Source organism: Macrosteles quadrilineatus, unplaced genomic scaffold (assembly GCF_028750875.1).
Source record: "Macrosteles quadrilineatus isolate MER2022 unplaced genomic scaffold, UCM_ALF_1.0 Scaffold_4__1_contigs__length_99947679, whole genome shotgun sequence".
Lineage (NCBI taxonomy): Eukaryota > Metazoa > Arthropoda > Insecta > Hemiptera > Cicadellidae > Macrosteles > Macrosteles quadrilineatus.
Window position 1 is genome coordinate 42764151 of NW_026542597.1, and position 26529 is coordinate 42790679.

General features: G+C 34.8%; 2 protein-coding genes across 2 annotated transcripts in view; one reads left to right on the forward strand and one right to left on the reverse strand.

Annotated features, from left to right (window-relative positions):
• LOC128991335 (neurobeachin-like protein 1) overlaps positions 1-26529 on the forward strand; it is a 423043-nt gene that overhangs the window by 226458 nt on the left and 170056 nt on the right. The window lies entirely within an intron of this gene.
• LOC128992881 (uncharacterized) lies at positions 393-21921 on the reverse strand. The gene is made up of 5 exons (XM_054416627.1): positions 21806-21921; positions 20298-21006; positions 7148-7221; positions 6034-6096; positions 393-1061 (listed from the first exon to the last, which is right to left on the reverse strand). The coding sequence occupies exons 1-5, from the start codon at positions 21872-21874 to the stop codon at positions 447-449; spliced, it is 1530 nt and encodes a 509-aa protein (XP_054272602.1). The 5' UTR covers positions 21875-21921; the 3' UTR covers positions 393-446.

The window sequence follows — 26529 nt, forward strand, 5'->3', positions numbered from 1 at the left end:
GTATTTTTTTGGGGGGAAGCGGCTTCTTTCCTCTGATAGAACGCATTGTCTAAAAATTCTCAACCCACCAAAGAATTAGTCGAATTTTGGGTGGAAACGATATCATTGCGTCCAAGATGAACGTTAACTAAGAAAAATCTCTGTGCTTCTGTGATAAGCTCGCCATTTTACACATACTCATCATAGGCGAGCCTGCAGTATCGTACTGTCTAATGCTCCATGGATACTAAAATGGCATAATATACAGATATGAAAGATACCCCTACCCCCTAGCGACAGTTACTCAGTCGCGTATACTATCTGTTTAAAAAACACCCGGTTCCTGTCGGTCGCCTTGTATTTCTACGGGCATACACACTGACAACATAAAATTGATCATAACATCATTTTAATTCAAAGTAAACAATAAGTTAAAGCTATTTACAGTTTCCATTTGGTATAACTCATCAATGGTGGTATGCGTAAGTAGGGGCTGCTGCGTAGTGCGCCGCTGGAGCTGCGTAGTGCGCTGTTGGAGCTGCGTAGTGCGCTGTTGGAGCTGCGTAGTGAGCTGTTGGAGCTGCGTAATGCGCTTGCGCAGCTACGGGTTGAGCACCACCCTCTTTGTGGACGACAGCATTAAACCCGTTTTGCGGGTCGGCGGTGTACTCCACCGTCCTCCTGGAACCGTCAGGTTCGATCAAGCTGTAGACACCTTGAACAACGTCACCGTCGCGGCTCTCGTGCTGGCTCTTGACGTCACCTGTGACGGCATCTTGGACGTCATAGGCGAAGGAATATTGAGGATGGGGGTCGTACTCGTCCACAGGGGGTGCGGCGGCGTTGTAGGCCGGGCCTGAGTGGTAAGCTACGGGACCAGCGGAGTATGTCACTTTTGGTGCGTAGGACACTGTGGGGGCAGAGTGGTAAACTGTGGGGGCAGAATGGTAAACTGTGGGGGCAGCGTGATAGGCTGGGGCAGCATGGTAGGTGGGGGTGGCGTGGTATACTGTGGGGGTGGAGTATACCGGACCAGCAGGCGCGGCTAACGTAGCAGCAACTGCTGACAACAGGACTAGTATCTGTAACAAACGTGTGTTTCAAGATCTTTCGTTTCTGTTTTATTACTTACACTGTAAATATGTTAGGACCGGATACGGGCATTTTACGGTACACCAGACGACAAATTTATACCAAAGAGCTCAATGCATTTGTTCTTGTCGTAATACAATCACTAATGAACAAAACATGAACCACATTGAATGGCAAATATTTTTTTCTAAAAAGATCCTTCAAAACAATCATATTCTGCAAAAAAACCCTGCAAGTTCATCACACGAAATACAAATTCAACACCTATCGTATTAGTAGAGAGATAAAAGATGCGAACGGTGATAACGCTCGTAAATAACGGCGGGTCTCTTTGGGCGGGAGGCGGCTTGGCGGGAAAGATAAAGATAGCGGTTAGTTTACGCGGGAGTCGTGCAGCTCAGCTGATAGATTATTCATTGCCCCTGTGGGCGTGAGAAGCAAGCAGGCCTACAGTTCCAGTTATGCAAAGTGATCATTGTTAGGTTATGTCACCCGTGTGCTGGTCTACATTGGTCCTTTCAATATTATTTGATTGTTCAGTTGATATTGTGTCATGAATAATTTAAGTGGCACGCGGTGACGAAGTGAATAGGAATGTTTGTGAGAAGACTGTTTTAAATTATTAGCTAAGGATATTTTTTGATTATGGCGAATATGCAAAGCTATCGAGTTAATTTTAAAAATACTTTTTTGTATCCATATGCTTATGTTCTTTGTCGTGACTATTTTTATGTCACTGAAAATAATTTTAGCTGTAAGTTTTAGTAGATTATTGCTAAAACAATAATAAGCACCCTGTAAGAACCCAGCTTGATAAACTAAAGCGAATGGGTCAACCGTAGAATCGTGTCTCCGTTATGAAGCACGAGTGTTGGCCTTGGCTGGACCATCGATATATAAACACAATTGTGTTTATATATATATTGTGTTTATATATCTAATAGTGTACCTGTTGCTCGAATTCGAGCAATTGCAAAGTATTACTGGCGTTATTTTAAAAATGACATAATTTCCGAAGATTTTAAAAAAGTCGACTCAAAGATTTTGTAAATACTCTCGATTCACATAAGAGTTCGATATAATCAACATTTCTTGTAAATATCATTTTTCAAAAACTTATCTTGTTTTTTAGTGTCTTCTGCAAATGTTTCCCACTCATAGCCGCATTAGGTTTGACCATAATAACGATTATTAATTCTTTAAAAACATATTATTTCTATTTCTTCTACTTGGTAATTTTATATGACTTTCCTATGTTTCCATAGTTTGAAAATTGGCTCTTTCAATGATTACTCAAGAAATGCAGCACAGTCGTAATTCAGTTTTCGTATTAGTATTCCATTGTAATTTTTACACCAACCCAGATCCAAATAGTAAATATTTCATTTCAACCAAGTCAGTAACAGTTTGTAGCTCATGTTCCTTAATTTGTAAAAAGGTAAAGTCAGTTTGCACATCCACACACCTAGACAAACACTTTGGTATATAATATGTGGGGTTAAATTTAAAAACAAAAAAGCCTTATTGTTCACAAAGTTTCATGTCGCGTATTAATAATATTGATGATTGTGTTTATTGTGTTTATATAGCTATTGTGTTTATATATCTATATCTATTTATTATATACATTGTGTTTATATATCGATGGACTGGACTGTAGGTTATTGTGATTAGGACAGTTTTTTAAACACACATTGTATTGCCTAATTTAAAACTCATAGTTTTATTTAGTGTTACTAAACAAAATTCCAATTGTTTACTTTGTTATTTCTCAATTTAAAATTGTGTTTCTATATTCAGTTGTGTATGTTAAAAAGTAGCACGTGTAACATAGTAAGACTTAACTGGTGGGGACCTATAAACAGTTTTTAACTTGAAAATAAATATTACCTAATGTTTTGCCTCGGCTTTGAGTTACTGTGATTAGAACACATCTTTAATCGCATGATTTATGTATTCGTGTATGTATATTTGATACAAATTGATATTAATAAACAAGTGCAAAATATATATTTATACATTCTAAACTAATTTAGTTAAGGGCTCTCCAAGACCCCTATGTGGCATTTTAAAACAGTTCAATAAAAACTAACTAAAATAAAAACTAAATATTCAGTAATACCAACTTAGTTTAAATGATTAAATTTTTTGTTTCTTAAATTAAATTTAATGACTTTTTGTATCACACTAATAATGCACTTTTAGTTATTATAGTATTGTTGTCATGCCAAAAGTTGCTATCCTCGAACTAGTCAACCAACGCACGGCCCCTTCACTACCCTAGCTAGGCAATTTAGGTGCTGCGTTCACTTTGCCAATGCAAACAGAAGGCGAATAAATATTAACTCATCTATGAATATAAAATCTAACCACATTTACTAAATAAAAAACATGCTACAGCTTATCTTTGCATTTTTTGTCTTCAGTACTTGGTTAAAAGTATGATTTATTTCATTTTAATTGAATAACATCCTTCCTTATAAAAAAAGTGCATTAATTTTGAATTTATTTATAAGCTAAAATGCTAATAATTGGGGTTAGCTAATCCTGTTTCAGCAAATGTCTTAGCTAATGTCGATTTTGTGAATGAACTTGAATATAACTAGAAATATTTCTTTTACAAGTTGTTGTATAGTATATTTGAACTTAAATTGTATTTCTTATACTACTTGTGCATGAAGAAAAACTAAGAAAAAATTTGTGAAATTTTACAATTTGTTTGAAATTCAAAGGCGTTTGCTCTTATATATTTACTAGCTGACCCGGCGAACTTCGTATCGCCTAAGTTATAGGTTTCCCCTAAGACAGACCGATGGAAAGAAAGTACCGTTACGTTTAATTTTCAAGATGATCCCGTTCGCATCGCTCAATCACGTCCTGGTTGAAGTTCGTTCGCTACGCTCACTCACCTTTGGGTTGAAGCTCGTTCGCTACGCTCACTCACCTTTAGGTTGGAGCTCGTTCGCTGCGCTCACTTGCCTTCAGGTTAGCTCGTTCGCTACGCTAACTCGCCTCCAGGTTTGGGTTGGAGCTCGTTCGCTACGCTCACTCACCTTTAGGTTGGAGCTCGTTCGCTGCGCTCACTTGCCTTCAGGTTAGCTCGTTCGCTACGCTCACTCGCCTCCAGGTTGAAGTTCGTTCGCTACGCTCACTCACCTTTTGGTTGCAAATTAGCTGTTGTCATAAATGTAAAAGAAATAATAGTGCTGCACCCTGTTGGTAATCCTTGTCACTTTAATGCTATTAAACATCATAGAACAGGACCAACTTGTTTAATTGAAACAGCTATTAATATTCATTAATTCCATTTCTCATAAGGTTAACATGGGAAACTCCAGAGCCACTGGGGCGGAGCCCTTTTAAGAATTTCGAAACGGGAAATAGTTTACGTCCGATTCGCATACCTACAGAATTTACACACCAAATTTCATAACGATCGGTGAAGTCGTTCCGGAGGAGTTTGCAGACAAACACTGTGACACGAGAATTTTATATATTAGATTAAACGACCCGCAACCACAATAACTATTAAAAGACTAGCTGGCCCGACAGACGTCGTCCTGTCCTAATGTGGTTTTATGTCAAATGCTCGTTTATTTTCAAGACGCATCGCTCAATCACGTCCTGGTTGAAGTTTGTTCGTTACGCTCACTCGCCTCCAGGTTAAAGTGAGTGAGCTAATGTAAAGGATTTTTTTTTAATTTTAAATATCAAATTATTAAATGATGGTACGATGATTTATAAATTGCCTTTCATAAAAACCTTCCCCTGGCACTAAGGAACACAACAACAAAAATCATCCAATTCGTTGCACTCGTTCTCAAATTATGGAACACCAACAAAAAAGGGATTTATTTTATTTATATGGATACCTACTCACTAACTTATTATGTATGTGCACAATATGTTTATTATTCTGTTTTATCTTGATATAGGCCTATTGTGATATTTTTTATCACCCCGTTTTACGCTGTCTGGAATGTAAAAGTTTAAGAGCAACATTCTGACTACAGTTATTACTGAACAAAACACGTTAAAGGAGGTACTAAAGAAATTTATAAATCATAATTAGGCACCAAATTTGTTTTAGATTTGAGGTGTCTGATGTAAGTAATCTCAAAATCGTCAAAACTCGTATTAGTGTTTAAAGGATTAACTTATTTTGATTAATTTTTTGACAAGCATTTAATTAGTATCGTAAAAGAAATATGTTTTAATTTTCCCAATATTTGTGAAACGTATGCTGTTAAATTATTTTAGCTTTATACTATATTGTAGTTCTCCACTCTGAAAACGTACTAAATTTTACTCATGAATATTTTAAATTATTTTTGGAATTAACAATTGACCTATATATTGAGTTTGAACTTAATAAAAACAATCTATGAATCCGTTTTGTTAAGAGAATGCATTATAGGAAAAATATCCATCAAAACATTCCCCTAATCTAGCATTTTAGCTTTGACTACCTACAACTTTGAAATACACAAAACTGTTACCATTTTATTATCATCTTTTGCACACCATTTCGAATAATAACTTATATATTTACTTTTTAATTAATACTCAAATTACTATTTATGTCAACCTAAATTAATATTGATATATTTAAAAAATCACAAATTATTTAGAAGTAATAAAATTAAATCATTGAACATAGTAGGAAATAAATATTATAAGTTCTGTTATTTTTGCTCCTAATAACAATGAAAGTAAGTCTTAAAATATAAATGTATACAATAATTCAATGACATCTGTTAATAATAAACATTGTCTTTAACGAATGATTATGCCTCAACAATTAAGCAACATTTTGTATAATAAAGTGCATTTTGTGTTTATTCATATGTTCAATCAACACTCGTATATATACTAATTTAAAAATAATCTTTAAAATACACTGTATAAAAACATGTATATAACCAGGTGTGGTTGGCACCAGTGCTAAATGTCATAGTGTACCTGTGAGGTCATGATGGCTATGAGACGAATGAAGAAGAAGAACTGATAGCAGAGCAGGGCGACCTGTCATATATATGGGGGGCCTTTGTCCCCTTACCTTTCACCTCGAGCCCCCGCCGCCCCTAAACTGGGGGCTGCTGACGCCCCCGTAGACCTGTGGCACTCCACGTCATGTTACTGGGAACTTTCTGTGTCATTGTAGCCTCACACTATCACCTCTTGGCGATATCCAAGAATACTGAAATGCAAGTATGTGAAACACATAATAACCATTTAGAATTGTAATGTAATTTAAAATTATAAAAGCGGTTTTAAGGTATTTTCAATATATTTATTTTATGTTTATCCAGTTCTCATATACATATTTTGAATGAATAGGAATATTTGCGATTATTTTGTCCGCTTAGTACTATTGTTGCATAATATTACCGAGCGAAAAAAATAACAACGTAAACAAAAATTGGCAAGTGAGAAAAAAATTTAAGGAGTTGATATAATGACCCTCGAAACTATTCTTAGAGCAACATTAAATTCCCACACTTCTATCTATGACCAGTAGAGATTTAGATGTGTTTATTAGGCTATGTTCTAAGTAATTCTGAAAACTACTCTTTGTGTTTGGTAAACTGAGATTTCGGTCTAGCTGTAGCCAACTTTCAGAAGCACTGTCTAAGAATCAAAAACTCTAACCGCATGAGCATTTGTCACAGAAAAGCCTAAAATATTTGTTATTGGATAGTAAAAAATCGGGACACGAAGAACCAGTCACCTCTGGCCCTAATCCGCATTTTGGTCAGGTTATGTTAGGTTAGACTATATAAATATGGCCCCTGGATTTACGACCAGTGTCCGAGACCCTTACACTAAAAAAAAACCCAGTTACTAAACAAGCAAGGATCACATCTTTCGTTTAATAATCCCCTTAAAACCAGCTATACAAATGATTCATTCACTGAATGTGTTACACCATAGACAAGGGGATGTTGAATGTTACATTTAATAAACCTGCAGGCTAAGTGCTGAAATGGGGTCAAATACGCATTGAGTCCTATCAAATTGGTAGCTTTCAATCGTCATTATCTTAAGTGACATAATGTTTCCGCGCCGGAAATACCTGACCAAGGCCAGCCTCCAGGCGGGGCTCACCTCTCTGGACCATCCATCGTCTGCGACTTCTTGGAACCTCGTCTGTTATTCAGGGCGGTCGTCAATAATTCCAACTCTAAACTGAATCATAAACTTTCATGACCCTGTTAAGCTTGCACATAATCAATGAAGTTTGTAACGGGATTTTCCACTCATGTGATTCTATTCTGAATTCTCATGACTAGTTTCAAAGCAAATTAGAAATATTTTCTTTCCTCCAAAGTATCTACACGTAGTCTAAATTTATGTATAATTTCGTGGCCCTCATTTTTTTCTAAAACGATTTGTGTATAGATAGTTTCACAAATCAACACGCTTAACTTTTAAAAGGTGATTGGTTTTGTATATTACAAGTTTTCTGTTTTATCTCTATCCATGAATTGCGCATTATGTCAAATGAATTACTTTACTAACTAGGTCAATGTCTTCTATCTTGCTCCTTTCCCTCAACATTTCCTAGGTTCACTTATTAAGCTTCAGAATTATTATTTTTCAAACTCACTTATGCATTTTTTTTTAGTTTAACTGTAAAATATTTTATATTCTTAGTTCTTCTACCACATACTAAGCCTATGTAGGTTGATTTCCTGAATGTTTTATATTGAACATTACTTTCTATGAATCCTAAAATTATTTACTTTTACTATTTATTTCCAAGTTTATAATATATATTTTTATTTTAAGTAATAGTTTCATTTTAGGTGCAATAGAAAATTACTCAGATTTATTTTAAAAGTTCTTCGTGTAAATATTCTAGATTTCTTTGAAGAGTGTTTTTTTCTTACTGTAAATGTATGCTTATTGACATCTCTTTAATATGTTTGGGAAACAATGTATATTTTGAATTGACGGTAAAAGAATATATTTTGATACAAATGCCAACAGCACGGCACCATTAGATTATATTCGAAGCAAATCTGCAATATTCAATCAAATCATCTACATATAGTAGCACTAGCACACACTATAGAGCCTTGTTCAATAGTTTTTTTTATTATAGGTAATTTAGCGCCATAGCTGGTGTATGTAGTTAAGATATTAACCTAACTGTCTAAGTTGAATGCTCATTTTCTTGTGAAAACAATCATATGAGCTAGACCAAAACGTTTTCAAATATCCTGTATATGAAATTTCAACTTCTGCACTAAAGTTGTCATCGGGAATGGTTATGGCGGCCGAAAGGAAAGTTAGATTAAGATTGCAAATCAATTGTTCAGCCCACTTATTATGATAATCAGCTGTTATTGCAAGTGGGTTGACTTTAGACACCTCGCCCTCCTCATGAAAACTGGGCTTCTCCCACTTATAATATAATATTTAAAATGTGAAACCTGTCTTTATTGGAATCAATGCTTAAGAAATAAACTATAAATATTTGCAATATCTACCTATGACCAACTCTAAATAAAATTAGCTAAAAAAAGTACAAAATTTAAGACCTTGTTTTTATTCCTTAGTTCCTTTCTTCTGCCTGCGTTAACAAACTGATGGACGAATATTTGAAATTTATACTAATTTGTGACTAGTTTTTTAAATACCTCATCATTGGCAGTGGTAAAATGGAACACGGAAGTCCAGCAATAAAGGATTATGTTATTTTGAACTAAACGTAGTAATCGAGTTCCTGCTCTTGTTTGTGAGATTCTATTAAGGTAGCCTAGTCAAAGGTGACATAGCAAATGAAAACATCGTGAGTGTTCTCATTGCAGCCATGGAGACCAATATTCTTTCAAAACCCTCGACTCAGAACTTTAAAATCGTCAATAGTCCTAAACGGATCCAATTGTTAGTAGATACATTTTTGTGAAATTTAAGCCCAGTCGGTTCAGTCGTTTATACGTTATTTTGTTACAAGTATACAGACGGACGCCATTAGATTTTATTTAATGATATATATTACTGGTTAAATTAAAGGTGATTTTAAAGGTAATACATATTTTCAATATTAAACTACGCACTATGGTGTGCCCCTGTTGTAGTTAACTGATTCTATTTGGATGCAGAGTCTTTGTAGAACAATTATTTACTATTGTTATGTGTGAAATCCTCGACCACAGCAAAGCACTAATCTTCACAATGTGTAGGGACACTTAACGGTTGACTAAAAATAGGTATTCACTTTAAACATTTTCCATAGCACTCAATGTTATCAGAAGTGAGTGTTGTCTGCTCTTAACAAACCACCATTTAAGCAGCACGCACTACATACCCTTGAACTTTCCACGTCATGCTTTTACCCTTACCTTTACACACCAATACCAACTTGTTTATATCAGGTAATAAACTCTTGAACAGTTGTAAACTTATATTTATTTAAAAGTACGAATAATTGTGTATTATTCACTTAGCAAATTAGAACTTTTAAGATATTTGAAAGATTTCTAATGTTAAAATAAAACATTATATGTGTAGTTTTCTTTTATTTATTACCTATGTCGATTCAAAAATAAAATACAGGATTCACTAATTTAGGACGTGTTACTGTTATGGACGCGAAGCCTGGAATCCATATATAAATCCCAAAGTACCCATGAACTTTTGAGAAAACTAAAAGTCACACCCCCATAAACCATATACTTAAAATGTTTGTCATGACGAGAAACCTTACGCAAAACTATCCATTATTTCATAAATTGCCCTTTAAGTTCGTAATTCCTTTGTAAAGGGAACTTTTCATATACTTAATGTTTAAATTTAGGTGTTCACTTATAAAAAATATAATAAAATATGAAAATATAATATTTATGTACTTATTTACTTAAATATTTAATGTTTAAAATATCTCAGCTTTATTTATTTGCTTTTTATTCTTTCAATTTATTACACTATTAAAATCAGGTGTTATTATTTGTTTGTATTACTGTATTCTGTTTTGTTTATTTCTTCTGCTTTACTTAACCAATCGATAGTTTCATTAATACTTATGAAGTCAAACGGGGCGAAACCCGTGGTTAACAGCTAGTATCTTGTATACTCCGTTGTAACTGTTTAATTTTACTAGTGTACACTAATTGAATGTTTGTAGCTCACGTTTCCTTAAATTGCAACTAAAATATTAACAGCCATTAAATTACCCACCTGATCATAACGTAAACAAATATGTTCTCCATAAAGATAACATTGGATCTTTAAAAGCCATTGGGGCCGAGCCCAAGGGATTTCAAAAATGTAAGGTCAGTTTGCAAAACTACACATCTAGACGAACATTTTGGTATATAATATGTGGGGTTAAATTTCAAACCAAAAATCCTTATTGTTTACAAAGTTTCTTGTAGCGTATTCATAATGTAGATTACAACTAATAAAAACAATATCCATGCAGAAAAAAGGCAGGCCTATTCCCCGTGCCTGAGATAACTCTATCTTTGTGATTTTTTGACTGTTGAACTATCAGCTGATTTGGCCAGCTTACCACCGGATGATATTATGCAATTCAAACCTGTTATAACTCATTGACATATTTTAAACCCAAGACTTCAGGATAGAAGTCCTGTGCTATGAGCCACTCCTCCACACCAGTTCTTCAGGTGGTTTTTGTGAACTGTCCTAAAAACCCAAACATTTAAGAACTGAATATAAAATTAAACTTTCAGGGGTAATGCTCAGATAGACGAAATTGCATACTCATGTTGGTGCATGCAAACAATACATTTTTACCATAATCTCAACCAAATAAATACCAAATAATGTATTGAGGTTTTTACAAAAATACAAAATGATATATTTACTCTATCCTACTTCATGGAAAATGTTAAATTGCATATCCAATCAGTTTATTTATTTATGACTTTTCATGTCCATAAATAAATAAATTATCAGTCTGTAATAATTCAACGGCAAGTGCAATTGGCTTGTTTACTTTACAGAACAATGGTTGTGTTAACGATGTTGCCAATCAGTACGATAATATATTAGCAGCTAAACTCCTACGTACGTATGCGCATATCTCTATTTTGGCAAGTGTATGATGTTGTTCATTAGTAATATACAAACATTGACGTTGGATACTGCAAGTCAACTGTTCAACTGTTCATCCTTGTGTCAACTTCAAACTGCTCATCAGGGGGCTTTAAAAGTAGACATCGAAATGCAATTTATAAATTAAGAAATATACATACCTTTACATAGTTTTCCATGGACTATCAAGATAAATATACTAAAGAATGTCTTTATTTCAAGAAAACACATTGCGAAGGTATTTAATTATTCAATATGCATTTAAGTAACTACTTAAATGTTAAGGATTAATTAGTATACTGCAAGTCAACCTTTTAAACAAGTAAAATCGAAAGCCTGCCATGTTTGACAACCACGCGATCGTTAAATGTTATAATTTATTTTTGTAAAAAAATACAACCGACTTCAAACGCTCTAAAAAGAATGAAATAATTTCAATAAAGTAAACTTTTGTATTAGCAAAGCTCACGTACTTAAAGTCGGCGCGGCTCTATGATGATTTTTTATACAAAATTGAAAGAGGATGTCCATATTGCAGGTGACTATCTATAACTATCTGCATGTCTTTTTCATAGTTATGCGTTAATTGTTATTTTATTACCGTAATCAGAGATCAGCATTATAGTGGTATTAACGAGTATCTTTAAAAAGATTATAACTCATTTAAATGTTTCTAACTTGGAAAAGTAACGTTTTAATACTAAACTAGCTTCTTTTCCCTATCATAATATCAAACTAAATTATTTTCCTATTCATATAGAACATTTGTGTGTGTTATTTTCATAATGCATTTATTCTGAAGTAAACATAAAATACAAGAAAATATTTCCTTTAATATATAAACAAAACAGTTCAGTATGTTTTATCCAGCTACAATTTATTGATTTTCAAAATACACACACAATATTTAATTTCAATCATATTTGCAGTTTGAGCCGCGCCGACTTGAAATACGTGAGCTTGCCTAATACAAAAGTTTACCTTATTGAAATTATTTCATTCTTTTTAGAGCGTTTGAAGTCGGTTGTATTTTTTTACAAAAATAAATTATTTCATGATTTTTAGTGACTGTATAATTTTTATATATTAATTACTTGAGGATTTTTTATAAGCAAAACTATTTGAAACAATCAAAAGTTCCACAGAACAATCATTATTTTAAAACTGCTTGAGTCACCTGTTCAGGTTACATAATCAATGGGTATGAAAATAAACATCTTTAGATATTCTTTAAGAAAGAAAGGGTTGCCCATTACATTAGGCCTAATGAAAAACTAATTGTCTTTTCTAGATACATTGAAATGTCAGACATCATCGTTTCCTGCAATCGGTGTACTTCTACATTATAAAAAGAAATACAGAAACGTCTCAAGCCTTTTGGAACAATATGAAAGTTATTCCTCAGCTACCAGCACTAAAAAATCTCTCAAAAGTGGAAAATTGGTCGTTAACACCATAGTACCTATCGTATAGTACCTTTGGAAAAAATTATATGAAAGATTGGTTCATCTAAAAGTGGTGTAAGTCATGTAGGGGATTTTGTTTGCTCAAGATATAGCCTAGTCGAAATTGCAAATCATCTTCCTCTAGGACTTTCCGAAGCAGGCATAATAGTATTGATATGTTATAGTAAACTGGGTAGAGAATATTAATAAACATTCCACATCTGCAAATGAAATATGTATATGAAATATTGGTTCAGCTTAAAGTGGTGCAAGCCATGTAGGGGGTTTTGTTTGATCAAGATATAGCCTAGTCGAAATTGCAAATCATCTTCCTCTAGAACTTTCCGAAGCAGGCATAATAGTATTGATAGTAACTGGGTAGAGAATATCAATAAACATTCCACATCTACAAATGCATGTAATTAAAATATTTAACACAATTGACGATTATGCACTGTCACACTTCTTAGGTCGTGTAAGGAATAATTGCATTTGATTTATATTTAGACCTGTTTTACGAATGCTTTGGTTTTCACAATACACCTTTATTTGTCAATATCATACAGCTATTCACTGAAACACATATGTTTTTGTAAGTCAGAATATTCAATACTAAAAACAGAATTACTGTATACACAAATCAGGTCAAACGTTAAAATACATTTTTTATAGTAACCAAAACAAAATGCATTTTTTCAATGTAATTCATTTAGGTTCCATGGCAAGAAATAGTTTATTGATCAATATGAAGCAACTGTTTCATGAAGAATTGTCTGTAGCTTCATTTAAATGGTTTCAACTAACAGCTGTAGGAATGTTATTATTATTTATTGCCTTCTCTGCAAAAATGTAAACAATCTGCACAAATGTAAACAAAATAAATGTTGAATATTTAAGGTTTTCAGAATTTTTCACCAAAACAAATATTATACTTAAACATAATATATAAGGTACCAAATAGAGACTCTCCTGGTTATTTTGGTAGTGGAACCACACTGATCGGTAAAAGAATCACAGAGAAATTGGTGAACATACATAGAAAAAAAAAAACATCGCCACAAACAAATTGAGAACCTCCTCCTTTTGTTGGTAGTAGGGAAGTCGATTAAAAAGTGTTTTATTATTCAGAGTGTATTTTTAGTGCGAGTTTTACTATTTAGTTATGGTCCAGCAGTTTTAAAATATATTATATTGGTAGGTTATAATATTTAAGTTGAAAAAGTTACCTATAAATAAAGATGATGCATTTGCATATTTAGGAGTTACTATACATAAACTTACCTTTAAGATCATTGTCGGTGGTCCTGAAGAATGGGAAAATGCATAAATAATAATAAGTTGTAACAATGTGTATAGGTATTCCGAAAGCACGACCCATACTGAGTTAATTATTTGTTAAGCAAAGTGAGAAATAATAAGGTCGTACCATGATATACATTTTGAAATACTACTCGTAGGCATTATCATTTCTCGTACACTAACATTTCAACCCTGCCCCAATCTTTTACATTTGCTACATCAAAAGAATCGTGTTTTTCCATAAACAGAATGAGTTATTCCATATACAAAACCAGTAAAGTAGTGGTCAGTTCAACGACCTGAGTGGATCACAGCATAGCTATACAAGTTCTGTGTTGTCCAGTAGAGGACGAGATACGTGCTGTTGAGACATGGTAAACACTGTATGGATAAATTATGGTGCATTATGGGAAATAAATCAGAGACAGGTCACGACGTGATTGTGTCTCGCAGTCTGCGTTGTGCGCCTGCCGTATTGAGGTTATGCTGTAGTTTTACTTTTGACATGGGTCATTTTTGTTGAATATTTTTTGTCCGAGGGGTGAAGGTGAGTTTAAAGACTGTCTATATATTACGGCTTAAAATGATTATAACATTTCAAATCCACATGCTATATAATATATTTATGTGTAAAAAAGAAATAATAATTTGGTACATTGAAGCGTTGTTGTGCGCTTGATAGTAATGGAGAAAAATATATAAACATAAAATCCTTAGTTATTCTAATGTAGAATAAGTAAACTGCTGTAGTTTTTTTTATTATTATACAAGTTAATCAAATTTTTCATAATAATTTAATTTAATAATAAACTATTAAAATTTCACAAAATCCCACTATACCTTTTCTGTAAGAGAACATCTAAGTACTAAAACTCGTTAAAATAATCTGAAATATTATAGTGAAAATCTATTCACGGAAATGGAAATTTGCTTAGACTGCAGGTTTGCTGTGGCGGCGGAGGTATTGATCCATTATGTTGAAACATTATGGTTTTAATTATTTATTTACTTATTGTTATTCATGGGTGATTCGAAACAGCATGTCGTGCGTATGCTTTATATTTCAAACGTAAACATGCATCCGAATGAATTTTTGATTCTACAATCTTCCTGACTCTCGACACTAATAAAACAGCATTTATCAGTGAATGTTACATTTTAGAATAGATCACTCCAATGCGACATGTCCAAACAAGCTATCGATCTGGACAAGCTGGTGTCCTAGAGATGCAGGTTTGCAGCATCGCAAAGGTCGCTTCCATTTACACTGCACCACTTGACCTGACTGACTCGAGTAGGTCTATGATCTAGATCTAGATATTTGCGACCAGCTATTACGAACTAGTAAGAACTTAAACATTATTTTGGGTGATATAACTTTATTTTGTTGTGATTAATAGGAATTGTAATTTCAAAATGGACATTCAAGGTTTTTGGTTAAATTAACTAAACATTTAAGGTTGTTTATTAAACAAAACAAACCAAGTCAGTATAAAATTTGCATGTGAGTCCGTTGATAAATTTACAAATCAATTATAATTCAACCACGTATTACAATTATATTAAATACTTTGGTATCTATTTTATTAGAGCTCTAAAATATTATGATTGTGACAATGTAACATAAATACGTTAAAAGGTGGAATAATTATTGAATTATAAAATAGTAAAATTAAATATGACTTAAAAGATACTTTTTCAGCAAATATAGTGTAGTTGAGATAACGATAACCGCAATAAAATTGAAGAATCCTTTTTATGCTTTTTATTTAACAAGGATATAATTTTAAAGTAGGGGGTTTCCATAGTAAAAAACCATCCGAGTGTTAAAACACGAATGTATTTGCATTTGCAACTGTTAAGAAACCTCTAGTTATTAGCCGTGTTTCTCTCCAAGTCGTAGTGTCTCGGACTCAGATGTGTAGGGTTGCGACGTACAGTTCTTCTTCTTCTTCATATACACACAAGATTTAGGTGTTTTAACCACCCTTCATTAAAAGTATTCAAATTCAAATTCAAAATTCAAATTCAAATTTATTTATTTGTGATATTACTGGACAAATTGAATTGATATTACTGGAAATTGAGTAGGTTAAGTTTTTATCTAAAAACAAAAAAAAACTGTTGATGCAAATGTAAAATAATCATAGACCAGGGTAATGTTTAAGGTAAAATCAGGAAATTAGGAGATTCAAGCACTGACTGATCCTTCAACACTACAAAGCTTTTTAAACTACTTACAATTGAACAATGGCAATCTGGGCCAGCAATGTATTCAGATGTGAAGTTGCCCAACAATAGGCATGTTCAATGTTCATATCCTCTTGTTTGTTGCCTTTGCCAATTTTGACAATCGCGGTAAGTGAAAGGGAAGTCACGACAGTTGGAAGGAAACACGGGAAGTTGGCTCAAGTTTTTGGCGGAAGTTCCTTGACTGTTTGTTGGCTGAGTTGGAGCAGTTGAAGTACCGTACTTTTCTTGACCCTCGACGTTGTATGCAAATTATCCGGATTCAAGTGACACAAAGAAAGTTGAAAGCTTTGTAGGAAAAACCAAGTCATACTTCACTGGTCGGTGTTTATATTTTACCCTTGACCAATTAATTAATTAATTAATTAATTAATCAATTAATTAATTTTTGCCCCGTACGTCGTCGCGAGCGCCGCACCGAGCGGTCGCCTTCGCTAGCGTTGATAGCTTTAATTTAATATGGCAATTAAACTTTTTAATTGGTCAAATAAATAAATGTTGGGTAATATGTTGCCAATATATATTATGGGCATTTATGTTGTAATTTTGTAGTTTGTTTGGTCAAGGTTGGAAATGTATTTTACAAGTTGAAACTTTGTAGATATTAGCCTAGACACCTATTTATTATCAATATTTTTACCTTTTTGGTAGCCTAAGGTGTCCAAAATTCTTATCTCCTGCGAGACGCGTTTCGCATTAATTACAATGCATCTTCAGTCGCTGTCACAGGTCTCAACATTGCCCACAGAAGTGGTTGTCACAATTTATAAAAAATATTAACAGAGTAGGCCTACAACCTTGTGCGGTTTTGCGTGTCTTCTCCCGCTCGCTTGATTTACAGTACGTGTGTGACCATGGTCGTAAAGCTGTATATACATATGTGTTTCGTGAACTGTTCGGTTATGTTAATATGTTTTATAAATTGTGACAACCACTTCTGTGGGCAATGTTGAGACCTGTGACAGCGACTGAAGATGCAATGTAATTAATGCGAAACGCGTCTCGCAGGAGATAAGAATTTTGGACACCTTAGGCTACCAAAAAGGTAAAAATATTGATAAGTTGAAACTGTTAAATCAATGTTACCAATAATTTTTACCTTGAAGTAAGTAATTGATGTTATACATAAATTATTTCAGAATTAATATTAAAAAAAAATCTTATTAAATACAATTAAAATTATCATTCTATAACATGTTATTTCATGTTTTATTACTGTTTTATTATTACTGCCTCCGCGCTCTCACTCACACACGCTCTCCATCTCTCTCTAAACTCCCTTTTACCGCGCTCGGTAGAACTTGTCTGGTCTTAGTCTTGTTCGGGGAAATGTTCGGATTGAAATTTTGCTTATATTTACCTCCCTTCTCCCTCCTCCCTGCTCGGTTTGGGGTCTTGATCGGGGAAAATATCGATAGTGTGTCACCGCCTTTATAAAATCGTAGACGGCGTATAAGCTGAAGCATCATTGCATTAAGTGTTGTAAATTTTGAAAATATGAGAATAGTCAATTGTTAGAGGAATCAAGAGTTTGTTGATCAGTGTATACAACTTAAGCTATCAATAGCTCAATTAATACACATCATAAGCTAACGTTTAAGCTACATTTTTTCCTTAATTCGTACAACTACTTTTTTATAATTTAAATATCAAACCCATTTAACCATTAAGGCTTCTCAGTTGATGCTGAAAGAAATATTTGTGTAGGTGTTCTCAATTGTATGTTCTAACTGTATTTATCGAGCCTTTGCTATACTAAGCTATACGATATTCAGCGTTTGACGATTTATTTCTTGAGGTATGAATAACTAAATTTTAATGCATTCATTATTTCACGCTTCATTATTTCTGGAAGGAACTCTGTTACAGTGTGTAGATATGATTTTTTTTCAAATTATCACTTTGAATATCGTTTAGAATAAATAACTCCTGGACGTCGGTGCCATGCCAATATTAAATTGACATTGCATAGCTTGTGTTCATAATTTGTTAACATACGCCTACATAAATAGTTTAGTATTTCATAACTACTAGGTGATTTTTATTGACTCTAAAATGAAATGATAAAGCTATATATCCATAACATTGAATTTTCAATTCTGGTTCTGGCAAATGATGGACCTTTAATCCCACAATTCCACTAATAACCTAATACTCTTAATCATCATCATTTAACTAATTCAAAGTATGAACAAAACAATAAAATAGGCTAACTGTATGTAAATTCGTTGTCCAATTTTTTTAAGTAAATCATCAGGGTAAATAAAGTGTTTCTTGTAAGAATTCAACACGAAGATATATTACTTTGAACATAACAGGCTTGCATTATATCTTCTTTGTTAGAACGCTCAACATTTGTTCACTGCACCTGACAGTTTCTTTGACCAACAATTGACATTTAGAAACTGAAGTTTCAGCGCTGCCAACATAAAGACACAGTGAGAGCCAGTTACTGCGATACTCTTGTTACATTCCACCTAGATATATGGCGTGTCATTGTTGTAGCCGTGTAGTGTGGGACACATCGTGAGTTCCTCTATGTCGATTATGTAATCTCTATCACGAATCTCAGATCCATGGAGGTCTACAACAGATGTTCTAACTGTAGTTCTAACAGCGCTCTACACCGTTCTGTTTATTTACTCTACGTTTTTGGCAAGTAAATAAAACATCCTGTGTAAAGTTTGTATACGTATGTAAGCGAATTCTTTGTTATTGGGACAATTTAGGTCATTAAAATGAATCTCTTTAAGTTTTCTTGTTCGACGCTCTGAGATGTCATACTGATGACAGAAGTTGCAGACAGCCACAGCTTTGCTACTAGTTTCGTTAACTGCTGCATTCAATTGAGAATGTCAACAATATGTTTGCAATGTGTAGAAAGAAATCCATTTTTGAGAAGCTTCTCATTGACATTTTGTCTGAGCGGAGTAGTCATGTTGTTTGCCCTTGATTCAGAAGATAGCCTGTTATATCTATTGCCGGATCGATTCAAAACCCAAAAGAATCTTTGTTATTGAGCTCTAAATCCATTGATGAAGCTTTCCAATGTAAAAGAGCCAGAATTTGTACTGTTCCCTTAAAACCCAGTAAACAGTAATATTGGTTGAAAAATTAAATGCATCTCACATGAAGGTCGTATGAAGGTGGAAGTTATATAAGAGGTCAACGGTCACCAGTTGTGTTGATGGTGATCCCCTGAAGCGGTGCCGGTATGTGCAGCGACCGTGACCGGTAAATGGTAAGTGGTAACTGAGATAACCTCTCAATGTTACGGACTACTGCTCACAGTGAGTAATATCTGCATTACTAGACGCATAATACTAGAGTTTACATCTGACAAAACAATGTCAGTTTTGAATATATTTGTGTCGAAACACATCTATGAAAATATGACTAAATGTGTTTGGAGGCAATTTTCTGACTTAGGTCGGATTTCAACAAAAATCATCCAGTTTAAAAATCATTAAATACTGACAAAGACAAGTTGCAAATTTGAAGGAATTTTTTTGGAGTAAACGGTTTTTGTAATAAGAAGATAAACTATGTTCGTCTCGAGATATCTAGTTGAGTAAAATATTAATACAACAGTAGTAATTGTGGAAAAAATAATAGGCCTACGAGAACAGTTGCTGTATATCAGTGTTTCACGTGCATTGAAACTAAGTTGACTAACTAGTGTGGACCGATATTCTCGTCACTGATATCTCATCTATCATAACATACATTTACTCAACATCCTTACATTGTATAAGTAGCTAAGTGCCACATGTGCTGCATACTGTATGCTACCAACATACAAGTTTAAGTGATTTGGTTAGTTTTAAGTGTGAATTTTGTTTATATTCTACTAGAGTAGTGCTGTATTTCCGATTATGAAAGTATAAAAATAAACTTTAGAAAATAGGTCACTAGGCTACACAAAAGTAATGAAATTAATGATGGTAATTAAGGTTGTATGTTCTTTAGTTTTACACTGTTTTGTTTAGCAATAATTAACTTTAGGCCTAATGCTTGAGTTTTTAGTAATGAGCATTATTGGAATGGCAGGAAAATCATAGAAGTAATATTAAGTTGTAAGTTTATTATACAAACATTACTTACAATTTTTGGTTTGGAACTATATTACAATAGATTGAGCATAGAGATCAAGTTGAATAGGCTCTCAGTGGTAACCGTGTCCATAAGCGTAAGCAGGGGCAGCGTAGCTGGCGTAGGCGGGGGCAGCGTACTTGGCGACGGGGGCGGCGTAGGCAGGAGCAACGTATTTGGCAACGGGGGCAGCGTAGGCCGGGTAAGCGGGGGCGGCGTACTTAGCTACGGGGGCGGCGTATGCTGGGTAAGCGGGAGCAGCGTACTTAGCGACGGGGGCGTAAGCAGGGGCGGCGTACTTGGGGGTGGCGTAGGCCGCGGGGTGAGCTCCAGCCTCCTTGTGGACGACGGCGTTGAATCCGTTGTGAGGGTCAGCGGTGTACTCTACAGTCCTCTTGGAACCGTCAGGCTCGACCAGGCTGTAGGATCCGTGGACGACGTCTCCGTCACGGCTCTCGTGCTGGCTCTTGTAGTCTCCGGTGTGAGCGTCCTGGATGTCGTAGGCAAAGGAGTACTGGGGATGGGGGTCGTACTCATCAACGACAGCCTTGCCGTAGGCAGGGGCGTATGCAGGGGCGGCGTGGTAGGCTGGGGCAGCAGCGTAAGCGACGGGGGCGGCGTACTTGGCAACTGGTGCGTACTTAGCCACGGGAGCGTAGGCGGGGGCGGCGTAGGCGGGGGCGGCGTACGCATGTCCGTACGCTGGGGCGGCGTATGCGTGGCCGTATGCAGGGGTGGCGTAGCCTGCTCTGGCCACGGCTATCAGGGCAGAGAGAGCGACCAGCTGAAACATCAGTTCACAAAACGTTAGCACTGATAAATAAATACGTCACACCACTGCAACTGTTAATGACTTGGGGGTTTCAAAGTTTGCTACTGCAGTCATTTCAAACATTTAAAAGAAAAAGGAAAACTGCAAAGACTTCATGCCTCTGAGAAATCCTAACACGAAGTTATAATAGTTTTTTTTAGAAAAAAACTAAATAAATTTGTTACAGTTCGTTGTGTATATGAATCTTCACGAATTTAAACATGACAAGCTGCTTCTGTGACAAGCGTTTGAATACAAATTATCCTTGCTGCGAAGTAACAATTTTCATTGATGAGCTACTCTTCAATACGTTCCATCGTTTCTTAATAGCGAAACAATAAAAACTACAAAAGGATACACGATTGTTTCAAAGTATAATGAACGAAATACATATATCATGTTTTAACATGTTTTTCAGTTCTTTCGGATATTTTTGAGTGTATAAAGCTAGTTTGAAATATTAATTTTTATTAGTGTTACATGCTGTATCCTCGATAACAAATGTAAGTAGTAACATTATATTCAAACAAATAGTTAATTTAAAAAATTTTGTTATTAAAAATTTTTGTGCATAACGATTCTGAACCACAGAAAATCAAACCGAAAACTTTTCGACATCCAAACACATTTAAAATTTAGCAAAAATATGTATCCTGTACACTAGATCGGAGTAAGAGTAAAATAATCGGATTTCCACTTCAACAGATCACTCCACAACGGTACCGTACACACTCCTAGAACACTGACACGACACTAGAACACTAGAACACACCTTGAGAGCCATTGTTGTGATGTTGCTAGACTGGATACCTCCTACTCGGCAACCCCACCTTATATACATCTTAGCTCTCACGAAGCATCGGTAGTTGCACAAAGGGTAAAAAGTGGGGAATTCTGAATGGCAAGGTTTGTGTTAGGGGGCGTCCTTTCACCTCCCCTCCCTACGACCCTGGGAACTCGTCGTTAATTGGATGAGAGTCACTGTCTCAGTGGGGTCTGTACCATCCGTGGTCACTAGTCACTGTTTACTTATCATGCAGTTTTGTAGGTTGTTTTAATTTTTTTTTAATTTTAGTTAATATAAAAATAACATTTTTAGTACCTTTTTTAAAATGTGGTTTTCTTTCAGCTTTGCTTGCACTTATAAGCTGGGCTTAAGTTTCATACAGAATTGTTTCTTGAATTAGTAAAAATTGTTGAAGTTGTCTGAGATTACATATAAGCTATGTTTTACACGTGAATTTAACTCTTGAGGGTTTTGTTTCTCTCAAGTTTTGTGATATTTAATCTGATCTGTGTTTTCGAAATACTTATTATTCCTCCACATTGCATACATTTGGTTGAAGTGTTTTTGTTGTGTGTTCTTATTTTATTTCAACATACAATTTCAATTAAAATTTTTATTTATTGCGATTGAAACGGATTCAAAACCCCTTGTAACAAAAACGAGATTTCTTCTGCAATAAACGATAAGTTTGTTCTCATTTAGTTTTGATGTTTTTTACTTTATTTACGATTAGGGCTCCTCGTTATAGCTTTTATTGTTTTGTTGTGGTTACTTATACTCCAAAGTAGTAGGAGTAATGGATATAAATCTTAATTGTATTGTTAAATGCAGTCGTTTTTAATTTAAATTAGTATTTTAGTATTTCATTAACTAGTACATCTCTGCGTGTTATTGTTGTAATTGTTTTCTGCTGATAATTAACTATCGTAGTTATTGCACTTAATAGTGTCATTAAGTTAAACATTGTTTAGAGGGTTTTAATAATTTGTTGCTATTTCGCCTAAAAAGACGTTCTAAATAAACATCAACTGTAATAAAAAAGTTTGGAACGCATGGAAGCCTTTGCATATATATATATTTTTTTGTTATATATACTAAAATCGGCCATTCTGAATCAACAACGGCACATTTTTTATATTACTCGATAATGACAAAAGTATTGTAGTAATGTATTTACACTCAGAGAGACACTTATTTTACATTTAATTTCCAATAGCACGCAATTCCTACATTTTGACTCCATACTGCAAAATAAACTTGGATACGTTCCTTATTCCAATTGCGTAAGCTCAAAGCTCTATCAACCTAATCGCCCTGAACATTGCAAGCCATTGTACATCGTCTCCATTACCTAAATCTGAATATCACAGAGCACTTAATATAAGCCAATAATCGTTGTACACAATCCCCCGTTATCCAGATTCTGTTACATTGTTGGCATTTACCTGGTCACTTCATTGTTGTGCAACTGTTCGTCTAATCACTGTTACAACTGATTCGTTTGCATATTTACCCAGTACTTTCCCTCTGTTCGACCTTTAGTTCGTCCCCAGATGACATGACAGTCCTAGTTATTGTGATTGGTCTCATGTTCTGGCTGTCAGAACAGATAACAATAGTGGCCAGAAGATGTATGGACCATTCAGTGCTTGTTTAGCTCTGTGGACACTCCTTGACTAAATGATTGATGGTGTACGTTTGAAGATCGATGTCTTATTTTTACGGTATTTTGACGCCAGTGGAATACGTAAAGACGAGATTTTTGTTTAAAATCTAGGTTTTGAATGCATCATACAATTGATTAACAGGTTAAAGGGTTTAAAATGTTTAATCAATTTAAATATAACTAATTTAAAATACAATAATAATTGAGATTATATCCATAAATAAATCCTTAGAATAAAATTTAGTTGTACAAAGCGCTGTTTTGGCTAAATTCAAATGCTTGTTTAGCTATGTCGACACTCCTGGTGAGGTGGTTTTTATTGGACGGAGACATATGTATTATTTTGTGCCAGTTGAGTACATAACCTGACTTTTGTCAGGTTTATTTTGATATTATTCATTCACAGACAATATTATGTATGAAAAATGGTACTAGGCCTATACGAATATTTTATGAAGCTGATACTTGACATTCTAGAAACCTATAAGTGGATAAACTAACAATTTTGAGTTAGACATCAATTTACTATGAAAACAAAATTAGTATATTTTTGTTCATAAGTAATAAATAATGATTGTTTCGGACAATAATCCTACAGTAATACTCCTCTCCAATGGCACTTCGTGACCTGATTTTTCGCAAAAATTATATTTAGAAATGTTTTTATATAAAAGTTCTTTTTTACTTAAATTATTTAAGATCACACAACGGGTATGGACACTTTTATTAATAAAATATAAAGTGCACTGTTACTTGTAACTGTAACGCAAACAAGGCAGTTGTAAAAACTAAACTGACATCACACAAACGATAGTAGATGAAGTAACTGCACTGAACTGTTCATTAGTCGCAACTAACCCAATACAGAGCAATACAGCTGTATTGTTTGGATACGCTGAGCAGTTACACAGTTACAGTGAGGGATGGACTTTCGCCATTCTTCTGCACGGCCTTGGCTTCTGTCTTTGCCACTGGACGTTAATTAACGGCATCCGGCCTTGCCTCGTCGCCCTCTCGTGCCACTTGCGAAACGAAAATGAGAATATCAGTGGATACCGTAACCGGCAAATGTCATTCGCCATGTGGTTCTTGTTTGTAAATTCTCACGAGTGGATTCTGTGTCACTTATGATTCCTTGTGAGTTTCAACTGGGGCAAACTGTCTACTGCTATTAACTCCGGCTTTGGACAGCATTTGAATGTATTTTTCTAAGCTTCGGCAGCTTACGTTTACGACCGATATTTTTGTAATTTAGCAATTATAGTTTTAAGATACGCAGTGTATTAATATTTTCTTACGCATGTAATTTTGATGTCACAAAATGGTCTAACACAAAACCAACACTATTGTACATTCAATTATCCAACCAAACTGAAAGAAAGTGTCTCAATCGCTTGTATAAGGTGAGACTCTGATCGAGTTCCCGATGCATTGTTCCCTAATTAACTAGTCACCACATCATAATTAGTCAAGGTTTCACCCGTCAAAGAATGATCGTTGGCCAACCGACCTTGCGATCAAAACCAACTAAAGCTATTGTCAGACGGTTTAGCTATGATCACCTTGCCTTTTCGAAATCCAAATCGTTCTAGATAGCGAAGGACGCCTCTTCGGGCGCTCGTTGGTCTATTCGCGGCTAGAAGTTCCGCCCAGTGGTTTGGTCGGTTTCGAAAACTAAAACTATTATCGTACGTCATGCTATTATCTGCCGCTATACGCGGGACCCTGTTATTTCCAGCACGAGTCACGAACCCGATCTCGAAAATGCATCGTAAATTAACGCTGAGATTTCTTAGATTTCCAGATTGTGGGTGTCGAAATGCCTCGGACAATATGTGCTCTGGTTCAATGGTTTTGGGTCAGCTATAATGAATGCAGGATGATGGTGATTTGTGGTCCAAGACTATTGGGGAATAATGTTGGTAGGGAAATATATCAGCATTCTCATGCAGTCCTATATTTATAGGCTCGATGCCCCATCCCCACTCTCGATGTTCCCATCAATGAAATACATTATGGAAAGATTTTTTGTAACATAATAAAATAAAATATAAAAACCAATACGATAATTTAAACCCGCGATCAACTAACCTTGAGTATATACTGAACTTAAGAGCTTCATCAAACGTTTTTACAGAAAGATCTTCCATTTACGCGAAACGGGAGGGATATCGCAGAGCTTTAAGTAACCTGGAATAGATATCAACTAGTTAAGGAACAAAACTAATAAAATATTTCAAATCGGCGTTTTCGAAACGCATGCAATCATTGTCCATTTGTATCTTTAAACAGGTTGATAAAAATAACTAAGCAGACAAACATAATGCATTAATGAGACTACAAGCATATTTTGAAAGGTCAACAACGCAATTAAAACAACCCATACAGCTAACGTATTTGGTCAAGTGTTTCACAACCAGCTTTTCAATTTACGCTCAATTTAACCTTAATTTCGCTGTGGCAGGAATGTTATACGAGCGTGTGACACGCGTGTTGTTTCCTCGTGACTTGGCCGTTGTTTGCATAAACTGGGAGACGGCGACAGTAGCCTAGATCTCCAGGACTCGGCCAAGGCAAGTCCTGCAGGATACGACAGACGAGGTCGAGTTTGGGTGATTTGCTCGAGAATGCACTCTTCGTGACAGACGACTTGTCAGACAAGTACGGCTGATTCGTAATGGCGGCGCGACTTCAAGAGTAAAGGTAAAGGTAATTTACTGTTGTGCAATTTATACTTGTATGGACCTTGTATGGTTAGAAATAGGAGTGGGCTTTTTTATTAGGGAATGAAATGTTGTGATGGAAATGTTGGATTATTAAAGGTGAATATCGTAAATATGAAGCAACAGTTTTGTTTGTTGATTTGTTTACTTATTACGTACTACTTTCTGGATATCACAGAACAGTTATAAAGTACGGTAAAGTGAAATATGTGATCAGAATTAACCTACATGAAAAAGTGTATGAGTATCACTCAACTTCCTCATAAACTCAATACAATTGAACAAGGAAACTGGTACAACTGGTGACAAAGTGTGCCGTG